Source organism: Eretmochelys imbricata, chromosome 1 (genome assembly GCF_965152235.1).
Source record: "Eretmochelys imbricata isolate rEreImb1 chromosome 1, rEreImb1.hap1, whole genome shotgun sequence".
NCBI lineage: Eukaryota > Metazoa > Chordata > Testudines > Cheloniidae > Eretmochelys > Eretmochelys imbricata.
In genome coordinates, this window is record NC_135572.1 from 226,073,934 (window position 1) to 226,101,807 (window position 27,874).

The 27,874-nt window shown below is 50.0% G+C and overlaps 1 protein-coding gene across 1 annotated transcript; it reads left to right on the forward strand.

The window, feature by feature from the left end:
• The first annotated feature begins 3,422 nt into the window (after positions 1–3,422).
• Positions 3,423–25,999, forward strand: ITFG2 (integrin alpha FG-GAP repeat containing 2). Its single transcript, XM_077807403.1, has 12 exons — positions 3,423–3,595; positions 7,274–7,369; positions 7,870–7,911; positions 9,995–10,172; positions 10,550–10,689; positions 11,347–11,495; positions 13,246–13,340; positions 18,199–18,252; positions 22,554–22,645; positions 24,144–24,261; positions 24,991–25,164; positions 25,331–25,999. Exons 1-12 carry the CDS (start codon positions 3,485–3,487, stop codon positions 25,480–25,482), a joined length of 1,401 nt encoding a protein of 466 aa, XP_077663529.1. The 5' UTR covers positions 3,423–3,484; the 3' UTR covers positions 25,483–25,999.
• The last annotated feature ends 1,875 nt before the right edge of the window (positions 26,000–27,874 follow it).

The window sequence follows — 27,874 nt, forward strand, 5'->3', positions numbered from 1 at the left end:
GGTAGTTTTAATGAATGCCTGTATTATACAGTGTTCACTACATTCACTATTATAAAAGATTTGCTCTCTCCAGCCACTAATTACAAGGGGAAGAAATGCATTTCTCACTGTATCTAGAAATACTGGGAGTCCGGTTTGAAATCAGTGCCCTCAGCTTCTGCACATGGCATCTCTATTCATGGGAGCATTGTCAACAAACTCAGTTTCTGAAGCACCTAGCTGGGCCTGCATAAATACCCTTCACTGATGCATAGGTTTTAAAGGGACAGCAGCAGTGGTTAAAGTTAGACCATTAGAAATATGCAGGATTTTTAAATCTTAAGCATAAGCTGTTGAGAAGAAAGTAGCAAAATGACTCCTGTTAACTGTTCCACAGGGAAGCCCTTATGTGTAGTACCCCCCTCCCAACTGTGAAGTGTGCTTCCTGGCTGCAGGCATGGAATGTAGCACGGTTCTAAATTTATCTGCAGTTGGTTGTCCTGCTACCCTGAGTGAAACCAAGGGGAAGCACTTTCCTTTTGTAGCTACACAGTAGGGGGGGAGGAGTAGGCGGGTTCACTCTGAGGGCAGAGTTCTTGCAAAACCACAAATTGGATGTCTTAAGTGGAATGTCCACTTAGGCAGGACAGAATATTGGAGCAGACATCCTTCATTTAGATACAGGATGGGGATCTTTGCCTTGAGGGGAGAAGGTAGGTATAAATGCCCCTTTGTCCTTCCATTGGAGAAAGGGTGAGAGGGGGAGGAATAGAATGAGGTGGAGAAAGGAACAGCCCAGGATGAATTTCAATGAGGAAAGGAAAAAAATCTCACACACTCAGTTGAACCAATATGTACATTATGACTTTTATTGAAATGCATGTACAGTAGAACGTCAGAGTTACGAACGCCTTTGGAATAGAGGATGTTTGTAACTGAAATGTTCATAACTGAACAAACTGTTGTTCCTTCAAAAGTTTACAACTGCACATTGATTTATTACAGCTTTGAAACTTTACTATGCAGAAGAAAAATGCTGCTTTAATCATCTTAATTTAAATGAAACAAGCACAGAAAGTTTCTGTACCTTGTCAAAATAAAATGTTAAACGTTTCCTTTATTTTTTTAGTCATTTACATTTAACACAGTGCTGTACAGTATTTATTTATTTTGGTCTCTGCTGTTTGATTGCATACTTCCGGTTCCAAATGAGGTGTGGTGTTGACTGGTCAGTTCGTAATTATGGTGTTCGTAACTCTAAGGTTCTACTGTAACTGCCTTTCCTCCTGAATTGGACCCACTTTACAGACGTCGGGCCTGATTCTGATCTCACTTATACCCTGTAACACCACTGATTTAAATGTAATTACTCCTGATTTACTCTAGTATAAATCGGAGAAGAATCAGACTGTATGTGCACAAGACCCATTTCCTTTTGTACTGCAGTGCAGCCGCCTCTTGAGTGGAACGTTAGAAACACTATATGACAGTTTAGGACAAGCTATGAAGAACAGTCTCCCAACTGAAGTTATGAGGGGGAATTTCAAGGAAGTAGAATATAATGGGAGTTGGAATTTGGCTAAGAAACCAGAACAAACATCCCTGCTCTGATGGAAAAAATAATTGGGTCTTATAGTGTCTGTTCCGGTTAAGATGTATTCTGTTTTCCTGAGACAGCCACAAGATGTCAGGAAGAATAAAACCAGAAAATGAAGATACTGAAGAGGGATTTTTTTTTTTATTATTTTTTGTTTTTAAGAACAGAGTTTGCATAGTCCATCAGAAGAGCGCCCTCTTTGCTGCCTGGTGCCCATTGGAGATATATGACAGTCTTCTCCTCCCACTTACTATTCTGTAATTCCATTGACTTCAGTGATGCTAACTCCTCCCTGCTTGCAGCAGTGGGAGTAAGAGAACTGGGCCCACAGTGTCCCTACCCCTTGGAAGGTTTTGAATATTGACACACTTAATGGTTGAATGAGTGGTTTGAGGGAAGAATTGCTCTGTTGGCCTTGTGTGATGCGCCACAAGCATAAAGACAGCTCAGAAGAGAGAATTTCTGGTTGTATGTCATTAGCCTTCCTCACCAAAGACACCTATAGGTATCGTCAATTTAAAGGTGGGGAGACAGGTCAAGGCCATCCAGCCAGTCAATGGTCTTGGGCCTCAGGGTTTGTTTCCCCACCTGTAAAATATGAACACTGCCTGGATTAGACTCAGAGTTTCTGGACCTGCAAGCGCCTCCACAGAGCTGATTATGTAACATTCAGCATGAGAAGTTTTACACAGGATCCATAGCCCAAAACAGGAACAGAGTTCTACCATCTTTTATAATAGTACTTGTATATTGCTTTTCGTTTGTACCACTACACCTGCTCAGAGAAGTTGCTTCCACCACAGGACAATGCAGATGGAGATTTCAGTCATCTGCACTGTAGTGACTGCAGCACAACAACTCATAAGCATCTTAATGGTAGACCTCAATGTGCTTTAAAAAGGAATGTAAGTATCCGTCCCGTTTTATAGTTGGGGATGAGACCTGTGATTTGCCCCTGGTCATGCCGCAAATTAGAGAGCTGGGAATTTTAATTTCCTGCTTTCTAGTCCAGTGTTCCAACATATAATGCTTTCTGTGAGTAGCCTTATGGAGCACTACATGCCAGAAGCTGGAGTCACCAGGGTCTCATCTCTATATTGAAGTGAAGCTGGGCGCCGACAAGTGTCAAAAATGGCATCACGGGGCTCCATGATTTGTGGGTCTCGGTGACTCCAGAGCCAATGTGCTCAGTTTACAAGTAACAAGAGACGTATTTTTAACTGCGAGCCTGTCAGATTCAGCCTGGGATCTGAGAGTTTGAGCTAGGCTCTTCCCTTCTCATCCCCCCTTCCCCCGCATTGTTGATGTCCTCAGCGAGTCCCTAAACCCTGGTATCACCAAGCCCTGCTCTTCAAAACTTACGAGTCGAGCCCCCACAAGCTGAGACTGGCTCTCAAATCATGAGATTTTTTAAAATGTAACAGCTGGTGGGGTCGCTGCACCCTGGCTTCTGCACCACCAATGGTGAGGCGTCAAGCTCCTCTCCACAGCCAGCACTGGTTTTCCAGGGAGAGCCGAGAGCTGCCCTGGATCTCCTGACTCCAGGCGCTGGGGCTTTACGCAGACCCCTGTGACAGCCAGGCTCAGGCTGTAGGCCCCACCCCTGCGCGCAAAGGGCAGGTGGGGCTGGAGAGGTGACCCCCACCCCTTGGCCTGGGGGCGGGGGGGAAGGGAGGACAGCTCGGCCCCCGCCCTCCCCTGGCTGCGGGACTCCAAGAGCCCGGCTCTGCTGCCCCCGCCCGACCACAGGCTGGAACCGAGTCTTTCAGGGACCGGCCCGTCACGTGATTACGCCTCGCTTTCTCCCCCACCCTCGGTGCGCTTTTTGAGCCTGTGGAGCCTCCGTAGCACCCCGATGGTCATAGAGAGCCGGAGCGTCGGCCCGCCCAAGAGAGAGAGACCATCTCTATGGTCGCCGGGGAGATGCGGTCGGTCAGTTATGTGCAGCGGGTGGCGCTCGAGTTCAGCGGGAGCCTCTTCCCCCACGCCATATGCCTGGGAGACGCCGATAACGATACGGTACCAAGAGGCGTCGGGGCTTGGAGTCTAAGGCGGAGAGGGTGATGTACAGGGCGCATGCGCGGGAGGGTCGGGCGAGCGCGCGAACAGCTGTGGGAATCGGTCGCAGGAGTGGGCGGGGTCTGGCTCGGTATTTGCATAAGGGGTTCTGCCCGCGGGGGCCGCGTGGTGCGCTCCCTGGTGCTGCCCTTCGCTGGGCACCCTCCCTGCGCTGCGCTGCTCGGTGCTGCCTTCCCTCTGCTGCCCTCCCCCGGCGCCCTCCTTGCGCTGCCTTCCCCTGTGTGCTTGGTGCTGACTTCCCCCTGGCACCCTCTCTGCACTGCCCTCCCCCTGGCACCTGCTGACTGTGAGAGCTGACACCCTCTTGGCATGAGTGGGGCTGCACTGGTTTACACAATTCACATTTGGACCATTATTTCCACACCTTTAAGGGTTAGAGACGAGTTCTGGAGTACGAGGTGGCAGCCTCAACACAAATCCTGTGCCGCCCCAGTTTGACCGGGGTCAGACCGCAGCAGTGCAAACCCTTGGTCTGGTCACAGGAACGCCGTTCAAACACTCCTGTTCCTCTCATCTAATATGGAGCAAACAAACCCTACTGCAGTGGGGTACTTTGGTCAGCTGCCACCATGAGGCTCCCTGAGCGAAATTTGTGACCACCAGCCTTGATTATTACAACTCCTATTCAGGAACAAAGCCACTGACCCTGAAAACACTCACTTCGTACAAAATGCAGGAGCTTATCCACTTAGCAACACAGGTCATCATGAACATGTAATTTGTTTCCCTACTTAAACACAAACTATCTGTTCTAATCAAAACTGTAGAAGGCAGTGGCTTCATTTGGCAACTAATAGTCACCGCCCTCTGTGACGGGTTGGATCACAGAAACCCCCTTGGGACTGCCACCTGATGTGCCAAGACTACATCTGCTCCTGTTTTCCTGTCCTGTCAGCTTAGGACTTCAGTGCCCTGCCTGGTTTGAGCCAGACCCGCTAGCCTGCTGCAAACCCAGACCCAGGTCTGAACCAAATCCCCTAACAGCTGTAGGCTTAACTGAAAGCAATTTGAGAAGTGTTCTTGCCTTTAGCACTCAGGTGCCCAACTCCCAGTGGGGTCCAAACCCCAAATACATCCGTTGTACCCTGTATAAAGCTTATACAGGGTAAACTCATAAATTGTCCGCCCTCTATAACACTGATAGAGAGATATGCACAGCTGTTTGCCCCCCCTCCAGGTATTAATACATACTCTGGGTTAATTAATAAGTAAAAAGTGATTTTATTAAATACAGAAAGTAGGATTTAAGTGGTTCCAAGTAGTAACAGACAGAACAAAGTGAATTACCAAGCAAAATAAAATAAAACACAAAAGTCTATGTCTAATCAAACTGAATACAGATAAAACCTCACCAGTTCCAGTAAGCTCTCTTTTACAGACTAGTCTCCTTCTAGTTTGGGTCCAGCAATCACTCACACTCCCTGTGGTTACTGTCCTTTGTTCCAGTTTCTTTCAGGTATCCTTGGGGGTGGAGAGGCTCTCTCTTTAGCCAGCTGAAGACAAAATGGAGGGGTCTCCCAGGGGTTTAAATAGACTTTATCTTGTGGGTAGAGACCCCCTCCTCTCTCCTATGCAAAATGGAGTTTTGGAGTCACCTGGGCAAGTCACATGTCCATGCATGACTGAGTTCCTTACCAGCCAAGCCACATTCCTGGGAAAGCCCAGATGTGGATTGGCATCTCCAAGTTCATTGTTGGCTTAAGGGCTTCTTGATTGGACACTTACTGAGAATAGTCTTTTCTCAGGAAGCTGACCAACTGCTTCACTAAAACCTACTCAGAATCAAACAAGTACACAGGCAAAATTCATAACTTCGAATACAAAAATGGTACATGCATACAAATAGGATTAATAGATTCAGTAGATCATAACCTTTACAGAGATATGTTACATGGCATATGTAGCATAAACTCATTCTAGTTATGTCATATATGCATTCATAAGTATATTTTCATAAAACCTTATGGGGGGCACCATCACACCCTTTCTAAGCAATAGTTATATTTTGCTCGTGGAAATTATACTGAGCAAATTCCTAGCATAATGCAATACACATAACTGGAAGGGGCCAGGAGAGCTTGTAGGGAATGGCCAGCCCCAGGAGATATTTTTGAAATCCCTGCCACTTGGTGTATTCTAGTCCATTCCAAAGGCATAAGCATTATTTGTTTATATTACAGTAGTGCTGATAGGCCCCAACTGAGATCAGAGCTCCTTGGTGCTGAGTGTTGTACATGAGAAAGAGACAGTTCCTGTCTCAAAGAGCTTACACTCTAAACAGAGAACGGGAGGGGAAACTGAGGCACAAAGCAACAAAGTGACTTGCACAAGGTTACACAGTACATCAGTTGTAGAATCCCGCTCTTCTGAGTCCCACTCCAATACACTGGACAAATGTTTTATAAAGCATTTTTAACAGCTCCAAGGATGTAATCTCTGATGGGGCTTGTCAGGGTTCCCTCCCCACTCTGAACTCTGGGGTACCAATGTGAGGACCAGCATGAAAGACCCCCTAAACTTATTTCTACCAGCTTAAGTTAAAACTCCCCCAAGGCACAAATCCCTTATTGTCCTTGGACGGTATTCGCTGACACCACCAAGTGAGTTAGACAAAGATTCAAGGAAAAGAACCACTTGGAGTTCCTGTTCCCCAAAGTATTCCCCTGAAGCCCCTTCACCCCCTTTCCTGGGGAGGCTTGACAATAATATCCTCACCAGTTGGTACAGGTGAGCACAGACCAAATCCCTGGGTTTTTAGGACTCTAAAACCAATCAGATTCTTTAAAAAAAACCCAGACCTTTATTATAAAGAAAAAAAGTAAAAGAAGCACCTCTGTAAAATCAGGATGGAAGGTAATTTTACAGGGTAATCAGATTCAAAACACAGAGGATTGCCCTCTAGGCAAAACTTTAAAGTTACGAAAAACAGGGATAAACTGCCCTCTAAGCATAGGGAAAATTCACAAGCTAAAACAAAAGATACTCTAACACATTTCCTTGCTATTACTTACTATTCCTGTAATTTAGATGTATCATTCAGTAGGAGCTGGATTACTTGCTTGGTCTCTCTCTTTGTCTCCCAAGAGAACACACACAGAGCACAAAAACAAAGCTCCCCCCTTCCCCTCCCCCCGATTTGAAAGTATCTTCTTTCCCCATTGGTCCTTCTGGTCAGGTGCCAACTAGGTTAATTGAACTGATTAACCCCTTACAGGTAAGGGGATTCTGCACCTCTGGCCAAGAGGGATTTTATATTACTGCATACATAAAGGTTGTTACCCTTCCCTTTATATTTATGACAGGGCTGATTTAACAATGTCCAGGGAGGGACAGGGAAATCTTCCCTGATAGTTGAATTTGAATAAGGGGCTCCAGGGAACCCCCTTAACCACTACACTATCCAGTGGAATAGAATGTTGTCTTTTATCTTATGTCTCTACTGCTGCTGCTCTTCCCTCCTTCTCCTGTTATCTCTGATCTCCCCTTTTCTCTCTTCTTTTCCATTTTCTGCTTCCTGTTTTGCAGCTTTACATCTGAATTCTGGTTTCTTTTTCCCTCCTGGGGATGATGAGGGTGGGTGTGAATTTCCCATCATTAACATTCTTCCCTTTTCTCCAGCTGAACGAGCTAGTGGTGGGGGACACCAACGGGAAACTCTGCGTGTACAAGAATGACGATAGCAAGCCCTGGGCCGTGCGCTCCTGCCAAGGAATGGTCTGTTGGAGCAGAGTTTGCCACTCCTCTGCGTTCTTTGGAGCCTGTGCTGTTTGTTTGCCTGGAATGCCATGTGGGAATGGAAAGCCTTCAGAGAAGAAGGCATCAGGGCTGGTCCTGAGGCCCTGCACAATTGCATCAGAGACCCTGCTCCCCGCCCCAATCCTGGGCTCTCACACTCTGGGCAAGCAGTGCTGTCCAAAGTGCTGAACAGCCACTCGAGAGAAAGTTCTTGTTCCCTCCTCCATCCTCGTCCTTTCCCCCGTGTGCAGAGGGTTTTGCCCCCAAGCTCTGCGTGGGAAGGCCAGGTTCTGCCATTGGGCCTGGCCTCACTCCTTTGCCTGAAGGAGTGAGGTTAGACAGGTCCTCAGCCAGAGGGATGCTGACTTTGAGGATGATCCTGAGGGCTGAAGGATCACTAGTGCAGGCTTAGCCCAAAGTATTGATGTATGTTTTCTTTGCTCCTTCCTGGTTTCTGAAGTCCCTCTCTTTTCTTGCAGCTCACCTGCGTTGGCGTTGGGGACGTGTGCAATAGAGGAAAGGTGAGGGCATTTGGCTCCCACCCACCCCCCGCAGCAATGCTCACACTGGAGGAGGGAGATTGACCTTTGACATGTGCAGTTGTTTGGGGTTGCAGCACGTTTTAAGTGGGGAGGAGAGTCCCCCAGGTTCTTTCGCCGTACAGCTCTTCCCGGGTTCTGAGAGAGCTAGCGCTGCTACTGGTTTAAACATTGTCCCTCAATTAATGTCCTGTATGAGCCACAGACCGGCCTGATGAGTAAGCAAACCAACACCTTACTAGGGAAGTGACCTGCCAATGACTAGTGCATCTAACTTGTATGGGCATGTTTGACCCTGGAGTGTCCCACCCGATCCTCATGTGTACTACTTGACTGTGCTGGGCCCTGTGGTGCAGCTGTTGCCTGCCTGCCATTCACTTGTGTGCAGTTAAACTGGCCCTTGCAAAGACTGAGATGCAGAGCAGCCCAAGCGCCATTGCAGACTCCAGTCCGTGTAATAAGACAGCTCTTGCTGGGCCATTATCTGGGAGAATTAAACCCGGACCTCTGGATCCCATCATCTAAACTCACGTTCCATGGCTTAAGTGCTATAGCAGCCTCATGAACCATTATACACTAGAGAGAGAGAGTGTCACACTATGTGAGTGTGATGAATAGGAAAGGACTGTGACAGTTGAAGACTTAGGCCTGGTCTGCACTAAAAAGTTAGGTCGACCCAGCTGTGTTGCTTACAAGTGTGAAAAATTCAACCCCCTGAGCGATGTTGTTAAGTTGACCTAAATCTTGGGGAGGTAGATTACCTACACCAATGGGAGAAGCCCTCCTGCCAGCTGAGGTAGCATACACTAGATGCTCTTGTTATACCAATAAAATAAAAACCAGCAGGATCTTATTGAAGGGAAAAAGACAAAATACCACATTTATTGTGAATACAGAAAGAATCATAGTAAGCAGTTAGTCATAGCTATAACATTCCATTCAATCTCATATTTATTCACACATTCATTCATACAAACACACACACAGGTTCTGCAAAGTTGTTATCATAGTTACCAGCCTTAGAGTTGCTCATGCCAAGCCACTGGCCAGGTGGCCTGGACATGAGGAGGGAGCAGGGCCTTGTCAGTTGCTCATCTGATGCTCCTGGAAGTTGGTTTGCAGAATCAGACCCCAAAGTTCTCACTTTTTAGAGTCTGTTTTTATAGGAATTTCTTCCTATGCCAGTCTATGGGAATTGCTTCATCATGCTGTTGCTGAATCAATCAGCAGAGAGCACATTCCTGACGGCTCCGTGCTGCTAGATGTTATCTTGTTCTTTGGTTCTCCCATTCTTGAGGCTGTTGGGTGGATTCCAGTCTGCCGTCCGGGGATCCTCTGGTTATTTCCACTTGACGCCTTCTTCAGCCGATGGACACTGGATTCGTAGGCTGGCACCTCCCTGATCATTCGGTTATTATCCACACCAAGCATCCATCCACATACATCCTCTGTCTCTATTTTAATCACAATTGTTAATACAACAAAAGGGCGGGGAGTCTCTGGGTGCTGTTTCTGTTGTTACAGAGTATTGCTTTGAGTCTCTGTCTCTGTGAATTGCTTCGAGAACAGACTCTGTCTTAGAATGTACTAACGCAATTAGCAGCTTGCAAGTTTCACACAGAGAGGGAGCGAAACAGTGCCAAAAACCAAGAGACCTCTTAATTAGTAATACCCTGGAATTTAAACTATGGGGAATCAAACTCATTTGTGATTTTAATACAGAACTTCTGTAATATGATCCACCACTCTAGCGGTGCCACTGCTCTAGCGTTTCAAGTGCAGGCAAGCCCTTGGTCTGGCAAAGGTGACCAAGACGGTTGGATGCTTTGGCTCTGCTGCACTGCTCTGTACTTTCCAGACATCTCTCTGTGAGTGCGAGCTGGCTCTGGCACAGTAGCCCCTGCACTGACCACACCTAGCCAATCACTAGCAATTGGCCCTGCAGACAGAGCTCGCAGTGTAGTCACAGTTCATCTTGATGGCCCTGCCCTTGCCCCCATGGGGGACTGTTGCAGGCAATCTCACCACCTCTTCTATTGATTCAAGGACTCCCCTCTCCTCTCAGAATCTGGTTGTTGCCGTGAGTGCCGAGGGCTGGTTTCATCTGTTTGACCTGACTCCTCCATCCTCAAAGCATCCAGATGCGTCTGGCCACCATGAACCCCCACTGGCAGATGAGCAGAAGCCGGTGTTCAAGCAGCACATTCCTGCCAACACCAAGGTCATGCTGATCAACGACATTGGTGAGTATGTGGGATAGAAGGGGGCAGAGCAGGAGCTCAAGCACATGGCGATGGTAAGAGTAGAACAGGTGCATGGGGCTCAGCAGGGCAGTGCATGTACCAGGACATGAGGGAAGCAGGAACCCAACCCATCTTAGCCCTAGAAGAGAGGAGAGAAGATCTTGGGGCTTTTGGGGTGCTGCAGTTCATAAGCTGTTGGGGAGCTAGGAGGTCTGAGATTTTTCTAAGGTGCCCTTCACTGTGGTATCTGAGCCCTAAGGATCTTTGGGATCATGGTACAGCGGACGCTTGTGTGACTCTGTGCTAAGTGTGCCTGCAGGCAGTGGGTCTGTGATGCCTTGATGGAAGCCATTGTTGTCTCCCTGTGTCCCCTGCAGATGGAGATGGGAAGTTCGAGCTGGTGGTGGGTTACACGGACCGTGTGGTGCGAGCCTTCCGCTGGGAGGACCTGTCTGAGAGCTCCGACCACATCTCCGGCCAGCTGGTGCTGCTGAAGAAGTGGCTGCTGGAGGGGCAGGTAGGAAGCAGGGTGCCCTAGATGGAGGTATGTTGAGTATGGACTTCAGGAGCTAGGTCTCCCAAAGGGCAGAGCCCTCCAAAGGAAGAGGAGCCAAGCCCCAGTCTTCTGAACAAAAGATCAGCAATGGGTGCGTCAGGAGTGAATTTCCCCCCAGGGTTTGTGCGGTGTGTGCAGGGCAGCTGACAGGTGCAGGTGATTGGGTGTCCAGTCAGCTGCTTTAACCTTGCTCTGCTCTCCCTGAATCCAAAGTTGCCAACCCTCCAGGATTGTCCTGGAGTCTTTAATTAAAGATTATGTCATGTGATGAAACCTCCAGGAATACAGCCAGCCAAAACTGGCAACCCACTATGGTGTTTCCATTCTCTTTTGGGGAAAAAGGATTATGTCCCCCAACATGGGACTGGACATGTCATCTCCTTTGTTGAACTCGGTTCAATGCCTGTCGACTTTCTGGCAGAAACCTGCTTTTCCAGAGAGCCTGTTGCCTTGGGGGTGATGGGGGCATTCGCTGGATGCTGCCAAAGTATTGATTGGGGACACACTCTCTCTCTCACACTGACGCACACACACACACTCTCTCCCTCTCTCCCTCCCTTTGGGAAGTGTACAGTCCTTCCACTCACAATCCTGCTTACTGTTCCTGGGCTGGTGCAGGTGGACAGCCTCTCTGTGAACCCGGGCCCTGATGGTGCCCCCGAGATGATGGTGTCCCAGCCGGGCTGTGGCTACGCTATCCTGCTCTGCACCTGGAAGCCGGACCAGCAGCCCCTAGCAGAGGGAGGAGACAGCTCTGCAACCAGCAGGTGGGCATTAGGATCCAATGGGACAGACATAGAGGTGCAGTTTTACAGACCTGCCACAAGGAGGCATGGTTGCACCACATTCTGATTGCTGATTACACTCCATCTGCCCCCTTTACTTTGCATCCTCCTTCACTGCCTGCCCTCCTACTCCTACCCCTGTTCTGGGAGCATCCACGTGCTGTAAGCCCACCTATCTTCACCCCCAAAACCCTGGTGCTTGAGTGCTCCCTGCTTTGCTCTGCCATGGACTGAACGCTCTGGCTCCGCTCCCTGCATCATGCGTTTGCATGCAGGGCAAGGAGGTGCCACTGGGGTGTGGAGGAAATGGCTTGCAAGATCCAAAAGTAGTTGGGGAAGCTTGGGTGCTGAGTTGACGGAAGTGGATGGAAGCCAAGTGAATGCCAAGATAAGGGGAGGGAGGCTCATTGGGGGCCTGATCAGTGGGAGGGGGAGCCAGTAGGAGGCCCAGTCAGCCCTCTGAATCTACAGCCACAAGGTGGGACTTTTCTCTTGTGGTTTTTATTGTTGTTGTCCATGCTCCCAGAGGTGTCAAAAGGAAGCTTTATAAATTGAATCCTGGGAGTTAAACAGAAAAACCCCATTCGTTCATCCAGTCTGTCTCCTTGGGACCAGGGCAGGCTTGTTCCCTCCAGAACCTTCTTGTGTCCTACCTAGCCAATTTCCCAAGTGAATAAAAGGCAGCCTTATAATATAATCATTTCTCTGCTGTTCTGGGCCTCAGGCCTAGTCCCTGCCAGTGGCACACAATAGTCTAGTCTCCTGACGGCTGAAAGACTTTGGCCTCATTTCATTGTTAGGTTTAGAGTGCAGATGCTGGGTGGTGTTGGTGGCCCGGGATACACAGGAGGTCAGACGAGATGAACTGGTGGTATCTTCTGGCCTTAAACTCTCTGACTCTATAGCGAGGGTGACTCTCAGGATCTTTCCTTTCCTTGTCTGAAAACTGGTATTCCCTTGGCTTTTCTGCTATCTCTCAGCACCTTCTCAGGTGTCTAATTTTTTCCGCCAATATCATAGAATCATAGAAGATTAGGGTTGGAAGAGACCTCAGGAGGTCATCTAGTCCCACCCCCTGCTCAAAGCAGGACCAATCCCCAACTAAATCATCCCAGCCAGGGCTTTGTCAAGACGGGACTTAAAAACCTCTAAGGATGGAGATTCCGCCACCTCCCGAGGTAACCCATTCCAGTGCTTTCCTAATATCCAACCTAGACCTCCCACACTGCAACTTGAGACCATTGCTCCTTGTTCTGTCATCTGCCACCACTGAGAACAGCCGAGCTCCATCCTCTTTGGAACCCCCCTTCAGGTAGTTGAAGGCTGCTATCAAATCCCCCCTCACTCTTTTCTTCTGCAGACTAAATAACCCTAGTTCCGTCAGCCTGTGAACTGTGAGTGGTTCAGAAAGGCTCTTAGCTAATTCCTTCCCTCCCCATGATGCACGTATGCACTCAGATTTGCCACATAGGCCCTTCCCAGGTATTTATCAGCAAATAAATACAGTCAGGCAGTTGAAAACCCTGTGCTTTCTTAGTGACTGAAACATCCCCCCGATGGACTGATCTCCCCTGCCCGTCTGCCCTGCTGGGACAGGAGGCAGTCTCCAGAAATCAGTGTGTATAAAAATTCCTGCTCTGGGATTCAAGGTCAGTGACTAGGGAGCTGCTCCGGGATTCTCTCTGGCTGGAATCCCTAACCCTTTCCCCTCTTATCTCTCCCTTCTCCCTAGAGAGGCCCCAGTTCGGGACGTTATCCTTCACCAGACGTCTGGCAGGATTCATAACAAGAACGTTTCCACTCATCTAATTGGCAGCATTGGCCGAGGTAAGAGGCAGAGGCAGAGCCTGCAGCAGTGCACAGGGCTGAGACCATAGACTTTCAGCTATTGATTCTGTTGGATTCTGTTAGAGGATGGGGATGTCACATAACTAAATAAATAAATCCAGGAGCAAATCAGATGCCTGGAGGTGAATACCTAGCAGGTGGCCACAAAATTGGAGAGAAGCCTGGTCCACACTAGTCAGCTCCCAAATTACAGACTGGCCCCAGGACGTTACGATAGCTGAACAGTTTGCATTAGACCAGGGGTGGGCAAACTATGGCCGTGGGCTGGATCCGACCCGCCAGCTGTTTTAATCTGGTCCTTGAGCTCCCACTGGGGAGCGGGGTCTGGGGCTTGCTCTGCTTCGGCGCTCCAGATGGGGAGCAGGGTTGGAGGCCGTTCCACGTGGCTTCTAGAAGCGGCGGCATGGCCCCGCTCTGGCTCCTACGCATAGGGGCAGCCGGGGGCTCCACTCTGCATGCTGCCCCTGCCCCAAGTGCCACCCCCGCAGCTCCCATTAGCCAGGAACCACAGCCAATGGGAGCGGCAGGGGTGGTGCCTGTGAACAGGGCAGTGTGCAGAGCCACCTGGCTGCATCTCCTCATAGGAGCTAGAGAAGGGACATGCCACTGCTTCCAGGAGCCGCCTGAGGTAAGTACCGCTTGGAGCCTGCACCCCTGAGCCTCTCCCCACGCCCGAACCCCCTGCCCCAGCCCTGATCCCCCTCCTGCCCTCTGAACCCCTCGATCCCAGCCCAGCACACCCGCCTACACCCGAAACTCCTAATTCACAGCCCCACCCTAGAGCCCACACCCCCAGCCAGAGCCCTCAGCCCCCCCTGCACCCCACTCCCCAGCCTGGAACCCCCTCCTGCACCCTGAACTCCTCATTTCTTGTCCCACCCCAGAGCTCACATCCCCATCCAGAGCCCTCACCCCCTCCCGAACCGCAACCCCAATTTTGTGAGCATTTGTGGCCCGCCGTACAATTTCTATTCCCAGATGTGGCCCTTGGGGCAAAAAGTTTGCCCACCCCTGCATTAGACTCTTCTGTAGCCCCCATGCCCTGCCCTTTGCAGCTTCCTCCACTGGAGCCGCTCCCATCTCCCACCCTGTATAGCTTACTCCCATGCTAACATCGTCCTTGATCCCTGCTTTTGTGCAGCTGTGGCTCGTGCTCCCTGCTGCTCAGCCTGTGCCACCCTCATGCCTTCACGTCAGCAGCTTCAATCCTGTCCACTGAGTCTGTTCATCTGCCACCCTCATTCTGCCGCACACATTCCCTCCTAGCAGCCCCTGTCCTGTCCTACACCTCTGCCCACTTTTCCCTTACCCTGCGCAGCCCCAGTCCCATCCTGGGCAGTGTCCATGCTCCAGTCCTTGCGCAGTTTCACCTCCCATTTTGGTCTGTGTAGCCACCGTGTCCAACCTCTGGACAGCTGCAGGCTCCTCTTACCCCCTTCTGTGTAACCATCCCTCACACACAGCCACCGGCTCTCCTCTAGCTGCACGCACCTTCCTGCGTGCTCTGTGGGTTGGTCCTTGGCTCCCTCTCCTAGACTCCAGCCTAGCAGAGCTGCTGTAGACTCCCTCCTTCATGGGGGCCGTGCTCGAGGAGGCATGAATTGTCAGGGCAAGTCACATTCTCTTTTTCTCTACTGCTGCGCTTGCCCTGTGCGGGAGGGAGAGGGTTAACCCCAACCATGCTGTCTGAGGAAGGTGTGGGGTGCTTTGCGGAGCTGGAGCAGTGAAGGGTGCTTGCATCCTCAGCATCAAATCCTCCCTGATCTCAGCACGCAGGGCTCCCCTTCGGCCTGTCACGTTTTCAGCATCTCAAACACTGCTCCAAGTACTGGGAGCACCAGGACATGAAATCAGTTATTTCACTGCATGCAAAGCCCCGGACCTCGTACTGATGGGTGGAGCCTGCTGGCAAAGGGAGACGTGCAGAACAAGGGGAGACAAGGATCCCTGGTGTCAGAGCAGTGCCAACTGCTAGGGGCTAAGGACCTACATTTTGTAAAGGGGCTTCAGGAAGTGGTTTCTGTCAGCACACATCTCGGCGTCCAGCCCTACCTGGCTTTCAGTATCACTTTACAAACCCTGATGTGACTGTACATGAGAATGTTGCTTACTTGACATGAGCTGTGACCCAAAAGAGAGTCTTGTCTCCCTGCTGGGGTGTGTGTAGTTAGCTAACACCCCCCTGCCCCCAGGCTGGCCAGCAAAGGTGCTGCAGTTCAGTGTCCCAGTCTCCCACAGTGAAGTTGTGTTCCTGCATAGTTACCTGGTGGCTGAGAGAAGGGGGAGCTACATATCAGCACTGGCTGGCTCTGGGGAAGCTACATATCAGCATGTAATCTGTGCAGTCCCCCAGTCAACTGGACCCTGCTTATCCTGTCACTGTCTTTTCAATGACAACTTGGTTTTTGGATATAAGTACTAGACACCCAGACAAAACAGCGTTGTGCCAGGCTGGGAGAACCACAAAGCAACGCTGTCTAGAAGCAGAGAGCTGGGTGCGCCAAAGTTGCTCCTTGTGTCGGTAGCTGCTCCTCTGTAAAGTGGGCGTTAAACCTCAATCACTAGGCAATTGCACACCCTTCGAGGGTGATTCTCCCCATGCGCACAGTAGGTGGCTTAGCAGTTACACCGGTTGGATCTGTAAGACAAGATGTGAGCTGCAGAAGGAAAGTGGCTGAGTCAAAATGGGCATCCTTAGCAAACTGCCCTGCACTTCCTCTCCAGCTGGGTGGCTGGGTAAAGATAGTGTAAGTGGCTGGTGTGATCCCAACAGCAGAGCTGGTCTCCAAGGGAACATCTACATAGCAAAAAAACCCCCCGGGAGCGCGGCTTAGAGCCCAGGTCAGCTGACTCGGGCTAACGCTATGGGGTAAAAATAGATGGTTTCAGAGCCAGGCTCCATCCCGAGACCGAACATCTACACATCTATTTTTAGCCCCATAGTGCAAACCCTGCAAGCCTGAGTCCGTTGATCCAGGCTCTGAGACTTGCTCCTGCAGATCTTTTTTCGCTGAGTAGATGTATCCCAAGGGACCCCACTCAGTTACAGTATTTAACAGTGCCAGTCTCCATGGCTGCCCCTCTAATAGATTCCCTGGAGAGACATATGCCCCTTTCATGCCACCCTCCTGGCATTGCCTTTTAAAAATAAAAGCATTGCCCAGCCTGCGGACGATGGGAATGGTGCTGTGTTTGCCTTTGTGTATCATGGCACTCAGTTACATGGGCACAGTATGTGAAAGTCACTGAGTAGCTGTGTCCAACCAGCCAATCAGCTGGTAAAGTGGGGCTCCCAAGCATCCAGCCAGTGCTTGTCAGGAGGGAGCAAGGCTGCTTTGCAGAGTGTTGCCCTAGTGCAGACTTGGGGGGAACTTGGCAGTGGCGTGGGACTGAGAGCTTTTCCGGAGAGACAGCGTTCCTCTGCAGATTTGCTCAACGTTTGCCTTTGGGAGTGCTTTGTGCTCACTTTCCCAGACAGCCAGCTGATCCTGTTCCACCTTGTGGCCTTCCCCACGTGCCCCCAGCCGCAGCACCAGACTGCATTCAAGGGCAAGGACAGAGGGGAGGGGATGTATATTTGCAAGGCCTCTCCTGCTCCCCAGCGGAGCTGCTGCCTGCACTTGTGCATTTCTGGAGAATCAAGGGAGTGTAAAAGAGGCGATTAAACCACAGGCACCCATGGACCTGTTGCTGCAGCTCACATTACATGGGGAATCCTAGGATCAGTGAGCAAAACCAGCCAGTCCCACTCCCACTCACATGTAAACTAGCTGTTTAAAATTCATTGCTTTGTAATAGCCAGGGATGCCCTACAAGGGAAGGAAAGAGATAAAGAAAATAGGATAGTAACAAGATGGTGAAAGTGTGGTAAATAACCATTATGCAAAGTTTGAAGGCTGGGCAGAAATGTCTCCTAACATCTCAGGCTAGATACCTTCAGGCCCTCCTGCAATACCAGTGCTATTCCACCTCCCAGTCTCTGTCCAAAGTCTGCCACATGTGTGGGTTGGCGATGGTATTGTGGAGCAACATTCAATAGTCCTTATTTACACAACGTCAGTGAGAGCAGAGTCAGACTCACTGTTGTTAGCTTGGTGCAGGCCCTTTAACTCAGGGGCAATCTCCAGCTCAAGTTGTTAAGTCACAATTCTGGGGAGAAGTGGGGAGACAGTCAAGCGGAGCTCTTTGGGCCCTGACCACCCTCAGCCTCCCCTCTGTGGGCTTTGGGTAGCAACTCCAGCTGAAGGGGGTGGACCATGTTAAAGGTTCCTCTTGAAACTGCTGCTGTCACAGAGCCCTTGAGAGGGAGACAGGCCAGGAGGGAAGGTCTCCCTCCTTGGCGGGGGGGGGGGGGTAGGGGGAGAAGAGATGCCAATCCAGGATTCTCTGGGCCTTGTGATCAGTGGCTAGGAGTGGGCAGGACTGTGTGTAATAGCAGATCAAAATACTGGCCAAGCCCAGGGAGAGGAATCAGAAAGGGGGGGTGCAAAAGGCCAGAAACTGCAACAAGGACCCTCCGCTTGGGAGGGTAGATTCACTGAACCCCTTCCTTTCCCCTTCCCCCTCTGTGTTGTTTTCAGCTGGTCCTCCCCCTCCAAAGAGTCAGAGGAGATTGTACCACAGTGACCCATCCCTCCAGGAGAGCAGGGGAAGCAGATTCCTCTAGCTTGTCACACCCTGCCTGACCACAGCCCTGGTGCTCCATATAGAGCGGGAGAAGGCGATCGGGATGGTGGGCCGACGGTGAGAGATTAGGGAGGCTACAGCCAAATGTTGCTGCTGAGATCTGGGCTAGACAGCAGCATGAATGACATGTGCTTCTGTTCTGTGTCTGCAGGCTGCACTAAAGCGGATGCTGGCTCGGGCCTCTTTGCCCTTTGCACTCTGGACGGTAAGCCCCACTGCTGCCCTTGGATCAAGGGAAGAGGAAAGAAGGGATTGCCAGGGTGTAGCAGAGGCCAGGGCTGCCCGGGGGGTAAAGTAGGGCAATTTGCCCCAGGCCCTGAGCCCCGCAGACGGCGGGGGCAATTTCGGCGGCAATTTGGCGGCAGATCTTTCAGTCCCTCTCTTCCTCATTGGGGGCACTTCAGCAGCAGCTCAGTTGCTCTGCTTCAGTCTTCTGTGGCAATTCGGCAGCTGGTCCTCCTGCCCTCTTCTTTTTTGGGTTTTTCTTTTTTTTATTTTCCTTCGCCACTTGGGGCAGTAAAACTAGCTTTTTTTTGTGGAAGGGGCCCTGGAAATTGCTTTGCCCCAGCCCCCCTGAATCCTCTGGGCAGCACTGGCTGAGGCCTGTTACCACTCCAGAGCAGAAGCATGGGGGTAGTTCTAAGGGCACACCGGAGGCTCAGTGCTACTGGATTTGGGATGGGATGGAATCAGGCCTCTGACGTACCCTTAGAGCAGTGATATTCAGACTGAGCCTCGGGAGCCGCAAGTGGCTCATGTGTCTCCTGTATGATTTAATTATTAACCAATCAGGATGCTTTTATGATGTTATTAACCAATTAAGTTATCAACTTGCGCAAAGTTATTAACTTATTTACTGTGAGAATAATATACGCTAAATATTTCCCCGTCATACTGTTCAAATATGAGAAGTCCTACAGTAAGTGATACAATGAATTCACACTACTCTGGCTGTTTTGGGTAATGTTGATCACTACTTTGGCTCATGAACCACTGAGGTCTGAGTAGCACTGCCTTCGAGACATGCAGGAGGATTTGGCTGTCGAGGCTGTTGCACTGGCATTATTCCTTGTCCTCATCTCAAATACATGCTTTCATGTGAGTATGTTATGGGGAGAGGGCTAAAGGTCCCCACCTCTCCCTGCACAGGCCTTTGCTCTTGTGCCCACAGGAGCTGAGAGAAGAGGCATCACCAGAGAGCCAAGCTCTGATTCAGCCAGGTGTGTGAGCACAAGGCCAACTCTAAGCACGTGAGCAGTCCCATTGAAGCTAGGCATGTGCTCCAGTTTCTTGCTGAATCAAGGCCTTGCTCCAGGGGTTTGTTCTCTACAGGGAAACGGAAATGTTTTTTCTCAATGAATTATTCCTAGCAGTCATCTGCACTTCGCTAGTGGGCGCCTTGCATCCATGGATTTCAAAGCACCTTATAAAGATTAATTGCTGAAGCCACGCAAAGCTGCCAAGGGAGGGAAGTATTAAATCCACTTCACAAATAGACAAACTGCGCTCTGGAGAGGGCAGGTGACTTGCCTAAAATCAAACAGCAGGCTCTTAGGAGAGGTGGGACTAAGAACCCAGGTATCCCCTGACTCCCAATCCACTGCTCTAACACTCCCTGTATGAGACGCCAATCATTAACAGAATTTAATGGTCACGGTCACCAATGTTGTTAGATGTTCGGCTGCATGTGTGTGTTTTCCCTGTGTGCTGTCCCAGCCCTCCACAGACAGTGGCACAGCAGATCTCAAGCGAACTGCTCAATGACCACAAGATCCGTTAAGGTATGAAGGCACCCAGCCAGGTTTACTGTCGACGAAGCACAGTAATAGCACCTGGCAGACTCTATGAGGATACTAAAACACATATGCCCATGACAATGGACGCAGCTCAGTCAGTGGCGGGACTTTCCACTGCCCCCTAGGCTGCCCAAAGACACTCCTTTTGAGACACCATTTTATATATCCGTATAAACAAGTTACATATTGCCCCTTTAACATAGTTAGTTGATACCCTCTGACGTAGGCAGTTACCAACCATCACCTTATACATTTCTATTTATTACACTGTTATCCTGACCTTATATTTAGGAGGGGTCAATGTGTTCCTGTTATTTTTGGGGAATGTTTTTGTACCATCATTGATATTGGGATGTTCTGGTACCACTTTTTTGGACTGCGTTTCATGAGCACTCTGTGCCTAGCACTATTTAGGAATGTTTTTGCAATAGCCGCCCTGTTCTGGCCAGGTTCTGTGAGCTTGCAAGCAGGCAGCACCTGTCATTTGCTGACAGCCTGACTTCTGCTAACTTTGCTTTATATCAGCAAAGCTTGCCCGCTACTTTAGCTCAGGCCTCATACCAGGCCTCTCATACAGGGGCTTATATTTTAGGCTCTCTTCTACTACATTGGCATACTTCCAAGTCCATTTGCACACTAAGCTGAAATGCCATACAAATAATGCCATCTCTGAAAGCCTCTGGAAAAGAGCAGGGAGGCATGTTCCTGACACTCTTTGCAGTGGTTGGGTTGCTGCCAAAAGCAGCAAGGTAAATGAAGTCGTGGCAGAGGCAGTGGTGTGTAGTGGACTGAGCATGGGCCTGGGAGCCAGGTTTCCCTTGTCATGTCCCCTGTGATAAAGAAGAGACAGGATTCAGGTGTGATAAATAGAAAGGGAGGGGATTCTGTATTGAAGCTTTTGGATACAGACAGGATCCTGTGATTCTCACTGGCTCTTTAGGCAGTTCACCAGTCTGGGAGCTAAAGTCACTGTGCAGGGTCTCCCTAAATCCTGGCCGAGCCCAGCAGTCATGGAAGAGACGTGCTGACTATGCTATGGTCCTGAGTTCTAATCCTGGCTTTACTACTGACTTGTGTGGCCTTGGGCAACTCCCTTAACCTCCCTCAGACTCAGTGTCCCTCTCTGTAAAATGGGGCTAATGATACTTACTGACTCCACAGGGTGTTGTGAGAATTAATTAGTGTTTATTCCGTGCTTTGTCTCACAGACACACCTCCTCTGTGAGTCACAATCTCCTAGCAACATCCCTGTGCCAGCTACAGCAATTGCTGACATGGGAGAGAAATGTTAGGAAAGTATCAAGTGTGTTTTAGCTTCTCTTAATGTAATTTGGCAGCTGGGAACATAAAGGAGAGGCAGCTCCATGTGATCAGCCAGCTCTCTGCAGTCCCCAGCTAGAGCTCCCCAGATCCCCAGGGATCCATGGGTCACAGCTGGAGAACCTCTGGCATAAGCAGTGTCTGATTTGAGATGTTAGGGCTCATTGTGTGTCTGTATCTTATTCTGAGAAAGCATTTCAGTCCATTTCCCAGCTGTCTCAGAATTCAATCCAATTATCAGAGCTGCTGCCATTTTTCCTCTGAATCTCCAGCTACTGCTGACAAGCTAATGGGTCATCATCGTTTCCGGAGATGAGAGACAGCACTTTGTGTGTCAACCATAGCCTGCACTACAGGGCTGCCTGTCCCTGGGAATTTGCAGATGGAAGCCTCTGGATGGGGCCCAGCACGTTGCTGGGGGACACTATGGTTCCCAGTGATATTCTCACAGGGTTAGGCTCTGCTGCATATCATAGGGATAGGGGATGTTGGCACGTCACCTTGCTTTGCTCTGAAGTCTGCTCAGCTATAAACAGAGTAAGCCTGTAATTCTTGAGGTGGCCTGGGCATATTCAAACGTCCTCCTCCCCAGGGTCAGAGCATGTTTGACTCAAATACTGAAAAGTACCCCTGGCAGCACAGCCCCCTCACTGCCCCCTCCCCCCCATTCCCTGCAGATCCAAGGCGCTAAATCCATGGTACGCCCACATCTTGAATACTGCGTACAGATGTGGTCTTCTCATCTCAAAAAAGATATATTGGCATTAGAAAAGGTTCAGAAAAGGGCAACTAAAATGATTAGGGGTTTGGAATGAGTCCCATATGAGGAGAGATTAAAGAAGCTAGGACTTTTCAGCTTGGAAAAGAGGAGACTAAGGGGGGATATGATAGCGGCATATAAAATCATGAGTGGTGTGGGGAAAGCGAATAAGGAAAAGTTATTTACTTGTTCCCATAATATAAGAACTAGGGGCCACCAAATGAAATTAGTGGGCAGCAGGTTTAAAACACATAAAAGGAAATTCTTCTTCACACAGCGCAAATCAACCTGTGAAACTCCTTGCCTGAGGAAGTTGTGAGGCTAGAACTGTAACAGGGTTTAAAAGAGAACTGGATAAATTCATGGAGGTTAAGTCCATTAATGGCTATTAGCCAGGATGGGTAAAGAATGGTGTCCCTAGCCTCTGTTTGTCAGAGTGTGAAGATGGATGGCAGGAGAGAGATCACTTGATCATTACCTGTTAGGTTCACTCCATCTGTGGCACCTGGCATTGGCCACTGTCGGCAGACAGGATACTGGGCTGGATGGACCTTTGATCTGACCCAGTATGACCATTCTTATGTTCTCATGTGGTTAGATGTTGTCTAAGCGTCTCCTTCTCCCCTTCAGGAACGTTGAAGCTCATGGAGGGGGCGGATAAGCTGCTGTGGTCTGTGCAGGTCGATCACCAGCTCTTTGCTCTGGAAAAACTGGATGTTACCGTGAGTGTAAATGTGAACAGAGCAAAGACCAGAGCTGAGAGAGGGTGACTGGGGGTGGAGACACTGAAAAGCCTCTTTGCCACCTCCCGCACAGAAGAGAAAGCAGGGCATCCTGGGATTGTCCCATGTTCACATAGAAAGCCCAAGAAAATGGAGCCTGTACCACATGCACTGTAGTCACTCAGCTAAGAAGCTGGGCTCTGACCCAGAGGGCCCAGTATTACACTGTAGTCTTTCCTCTTCCTTCCTTGCTGCCTGTCCTGTTCTCTGAGTTGAATGATTTTGCTCCTTCTTGTTAGGCGGAATAAGGAATGGGATGGAGAATAATATTATAATGCCAGTGTATCAATCAGTGGTGTAGTCTGCTGTGGATATTGTGTGCAATACTTTTCACCCCATCTCCAGGAGGAGGGTGCAGAACTAGAGGGGGTTCAGAGAAAGGTGATGAGAGCAATCAAGGGCCTGGGGAAACTCTCCTGTGAAGACAGGTTTAAAAGATTGAGATTGTTACCTTGGCAGATAAGAGGGGACATGCTGAAAGTATGTAAAATAATGAATGGCCTAGAGAACGTAGATCTGTTTTGTCTGTCTCATAACACAACAGGGGGGACATTCTATTAAATTAAAATATGGGAAATTCCAAACTGAGAAAAGGAAGCACTTTTTTCACACCATGAGTAATTAGACGGTGGAACTCACTGGTACATGAAGTTGTTCAAGCCAAGAACTTAACAGAATTCCAAAAGCAACTGGACATTTATGTGGCTCTCAAGAGCATCCAGAGTTATAATTAATGATGCCACACATTTGGAAGGAATGTTAAACCTTGTGCCTCAGGGCTTAAAGTGTTAGACACCAGAATAAGACCTGTATGGGGCAGATTTCCTCCAGCATTCTTGCACCTTCTCCTGCAGCACCTGGTGCTGGCTATTGTTAGAGTCGGGACACTGGGCTAGATGGATCTTGGGTCTGATGCAGTATAGTAATTCCTATGTTCCTGTTCTTTGGAAACCCTCAAAAGCCTGACTCTTCCTCCGCAGCGGGAGGTTCAGACTGAGATGCTTGTAGGCGAATAAGGCAGCTGGGAAGTGTTTGAAGCTCTTGTGGGGGAAGGAGGAGGAAGCAGTCGCTAGTAGGGGGTCAGGATGCTTGTCAAGGATTGAGGTGGGGAGAATGAGGGGTTGAGAGCACACAGGACGGGGGAGGAAGTGACTGGTGCCATCTATAGTTTATATTGTAGGGTAGACTGAACCTAGAGAGGCCACTGGCTCAAGGAGAGCCCAGATGCCTTTTCCCTAAGAACAGATTATCGGTATCCCTTATCAGGAGGCTATCCAGCTGTGTGCTGGGATGCTGCATTAAACACAGGTTATATCAGAGGGGAGGAATGGATGCTGCTTGCTGTGGGTTGGTGGGATTCCTGTGTATCTCTCTAGACGGCTGACGCTTGTGCTAATCAAAGCTCTCCCCACTCCCCCTACCTGTCCGACTCCGGCAGGGCAACGGGCACGAGGAGGTGGTTGCCTGCGCCTGGGACGGCCAGACGTACATCATCGACCACAATCGGACTGTGGCCAGATTCCAAGTGGACGAGAACGTTAGCGCGTTCTGTGCCGGTGAGTGGCCTGCCTGGCGCCTGCATCTGAGACGCGCAGGCCTGGCTGTGACCTGAGCTGCTGACTGCGCTCCATGAACTATGTCACTGCTGCGCTGGGAGAGGCAGAAGCCCCTTGATTCTGTATCCTGCCCTGCTGGGTGGGTGACTGTGTGGGGAGCCCAGCTGATCTCTTCTTCATATTGCTCCGGGGAAGAGGCCTGGTGAGAGGGAGGGATGCTAGGAGACCCATCCCTGAAGAAGCACAGGTTTCCTGCCGGCCTGTGCCACTTTTACCTCCTGCTGACCCCCCGTGGGTGCTGTGCCCCTGCAGTCAGCTGGTGAGGCCCTGTCCCATCAGGGTTTTTTCATTGGTTTTCTCTGTTCTCCCCCAAAAGGCACGTCTGCCCACAGCTGGATTGCTCAGGCACTTGCTGCACAGCCAGCCTCCTCCTGCCACCATGTGACTAAGGGTCCATCAGGGAAATTCTGCACTCTAGAGTCCATGTCTCTCAGTGCAGTGCAGCTCACCACTGCACTAGCTGGTAGCCAGAGACTTTCTACCCCATCTTAGATCAGTAGCACAGTTGGGCACAGAGGAGAGAGTTAGGCTACTCCATTGTGTTTGCCTTACCCCATCCTGTGCCTTCTGATCTCCCATGGCCTCCCCCTTACTTGTCTGCCCAAGTTACCTCTTCATTTCCTCTGCTCTTCACTAACTGCTGGTGGCTCCCTCCCTGGCTTTTCCCAGGCCTCTATGCATGCAAAGGAGGCCACAACAGCCCCTGCCTGGTTTACGTCAGTTTCAACCAGAAGATCTACATCTACTGGGATGTGCAGCTGGAGAGAATGGAATCCACCAACCTGCTGAAGATACTAGAGACCAACCCAGAATACAGGGACCTTCTGCAGCAGCTGGGCGTGGGTGAGCATTGCATAGTCTACAGACGTGCAGCGAGAAGGGGGATGGGACGATGGGATAATGGGAGGATCTGTACGTGGTGGTAATAGCTGGGGCTCCTAGGTACCTTACTGGGGCTAAAACGCTTCTCACTGGTGGTAATACTGCTCTTTCTCTGCCTCACTCACAGAGGGAGATGATGTCTCGGCTGTCAAAGATCTGATTCACAAGACCCTGTACTTCCCAGAAAAGCAGCCACAGAACAGCCCTTGCCAACATCGGGGCCCTGCTGGAGCAGACTCCTCCAGTCACCCCACCAGTGCCCAAGACTTGTGTACGTAATAGCACCTCTTCTCACAGTAGTGACCCTTCTTTAGGTGTTGGCTACAGTCGGTCATTCATGTTGCACCAAGCTCAGTCTGTATCCGGGATCAATGAGATCCTTCCCTCCTTGTCAGTCTAGGCTTCCAGCAAGCTAGCAGCAGCAGACAAGCCACCGTGTTAGAATTAGCCTTCAGGTCAGGGCTGAGGTAAGGTGAGCGCTCGGATGCTGGTTTTATCATTGAGGGGTGGTGAGTTCATTGCCCCTTTAGTTGAAGCAATGAGGGTCCAGTTCCTTCTGTTCTCTGGGGTGCCACCATTAGAATTAAACTCTCAGCAGCCATGTTCTCTGCTGGTCAAAGAGTTGTGCTTGTGAAGGGAAAACAGAGAGCAGCAAACTTGAGTCTAGTCTTGGTACGTTATTTGCGCAGTCCCTGTGGAGCTGATCCCCTGAGTTCCTAGCAGCTTATGAATGGGGGATTCGCTGGGGGTAGAGAGGGCTTTTTGATTGTTCTGGATTTTTTATCACATGTCCATATGCATGAATCACTAAATAGACCTGTTTCAGAGTAACAGCCGTGTTAGTCTGTATTCGCAAAAAGAAAAGGAGTCCTTGTGGCAGCATTACCCCTGCTTCAGTTCTGACACTCCCCTTGATCTTAGGCCTCCTCTCACAGCAGCAGCTTCCATTCACACGCACAGCTGATTTGTTTCCCGTGGTACTAATAACAGGGAGGTGTGCGGCTGATGCCTGAAGAAAACTAGGCAGCTCCAGCAACAGTGCTGGCAAAAGGAACCCAAACTGCTCTTGCTAGGAATGCAATCAGGAGAAAGTTGAATCCTCATTCTGGTTGGTCACATAAAGACTGTGGGCCAAGCTCATCCCTGGGATGACTGTTTATACCGAGCAGTCAAGAACTGGACAGGAAATCGAATCCATTCTAAACGCTGTTCTCCGAGGATGACCAGCCTTGCAACCAGCCACTGCGCCTTGCGCATCTTTAGCAGCTGCACTAGCACTACTCAGCCTTCCACCACTGGCCCCCTGGGGCAGCCAGAAAGAGCATCGTTGTGCTCTCCAGCCCTGCACGCGCGTAATAGCTAGGAGGAGCAGGCACTCCTCTTTCTGCCACGGCCAAGCTTGGGGGCACGCCGCTCCAGGCCCAGCGCTGCACAGGGGGAAAGGTGGTGCTGCAACTCCTGCAGGCGCTGCCCTGCTCTCTCCAGCCCTTGTGCATCTCTGCCTGCTTTGCCTCCTTCAGTCCCGCGCCAGTCTCAACTCATTAAGACGAGACCAGCAGGCAAACCTGCTGCTCTGCATCCATTATCATCTCTCATCCATGCAATGTTTTATTCAACACGCATAATGGCTGGAGCTTTCCTCCCACGCCCCACCACAGAGAGATTTGGATCTGACTCAGAGCAAATATAATTAATTCAATGATAGCCCTTAGGAAATGATAACATGTAAGGATCCCACAAGCTGTTGGGTTCCTGCTGTGCCATGTTCTGAAGAACACCCTTGAGTACCTCAGCAGGGAGACTGAATTCCCCACTCATTTCAGGGGAGTGGAAGTGCCTGCCTGCTGGGGTAGAAGCCTAGGGTTGGAACAGACAGACTTGGGTGGGGGTGCGGTGTGGAGCATCGGATTATTAGACAATAAACCTTAGCTCCTATGAGTATGTTCTGTCCATAGATCTCAAAGTGTTTTAGAAAGGAAGGTTCTCCTCATTTCTCAGATATGGAAATTGAGGCACATAGGGGTAAAGTCTCCTGCCCCGGGCCACAGCAAGGAGTCGGTGACAGAACTGGGAACAGAAGTAAGTTTTCCTAATTCCCAAATCTTGTGCCTTCTCCACCAGACTCTGCTACATGGCTACAGAGAAAAAGGGTTTTCTCTCCCCCATGTAACCAGTACAAGGGACAGCATTATGGGTATAATTTTCAAAAGTGCTTAAGGCCCAGAAATCAGTGGGGGTTATGTCCCTGAATACCTTGTAAGGGTCTGGGCCTAAGTGACTTAAGAACTCAAGCCCCATTGATTTTTGAAAATATTGCAGTCTATAGACAGGGAAGGTTTGGGGTTTTGTGGCACAGACTGAAACCAGGGCTGTAGGGCTTAGAATCATCTGTTGGGAAGAATCAACTGGTCTATGGGAAGCATCTGGTAAGGGGATGAAGCCTTGGGGATTGTTATCCAAGGGTATGTCTTCACTAGAACATGCCCTAGAACACAATACTGAGCAGGACTTTGCAGGTGCTGTAAACAGGGACCGGCCATGTTTCACACCATGCCAGCTGGTGATGGCGTAGTGGGAACCACTCCTCAGGGCTGTGTTTTTAACTTTCTGTCAGTTTCTAGCGGATATGAGACCCCACAAGGTTATAAAACATGCCATAGTTTAGCACCCT

Excerpts from the sequence above, each read along its gene's own strand:
- ITFG2 (XM_077807403.1), top strand. The coding sequence starts at position 3,485 with ATGGTCGCCGGGGAGATGCGGTCGGTCAGTTATGTGCAGCGGGTGGCG. Across the intron at positions 13,341-18,198 it reads AATTGGCAGCATTGGCCGAG|GCTGCACTAAAGCGGATGCT; the intron begins GTAAGAGGCAGA and ends CTGTGTCTGCAG. Across the intron at positions 24,262-24,990 it reads CGTTAGCGCGTTCTGTGCCG|GCCTCTATGCATGCAAAGGA; the intron begins GTGAGTGGCCTG and ends GGCTTTTCCCAG.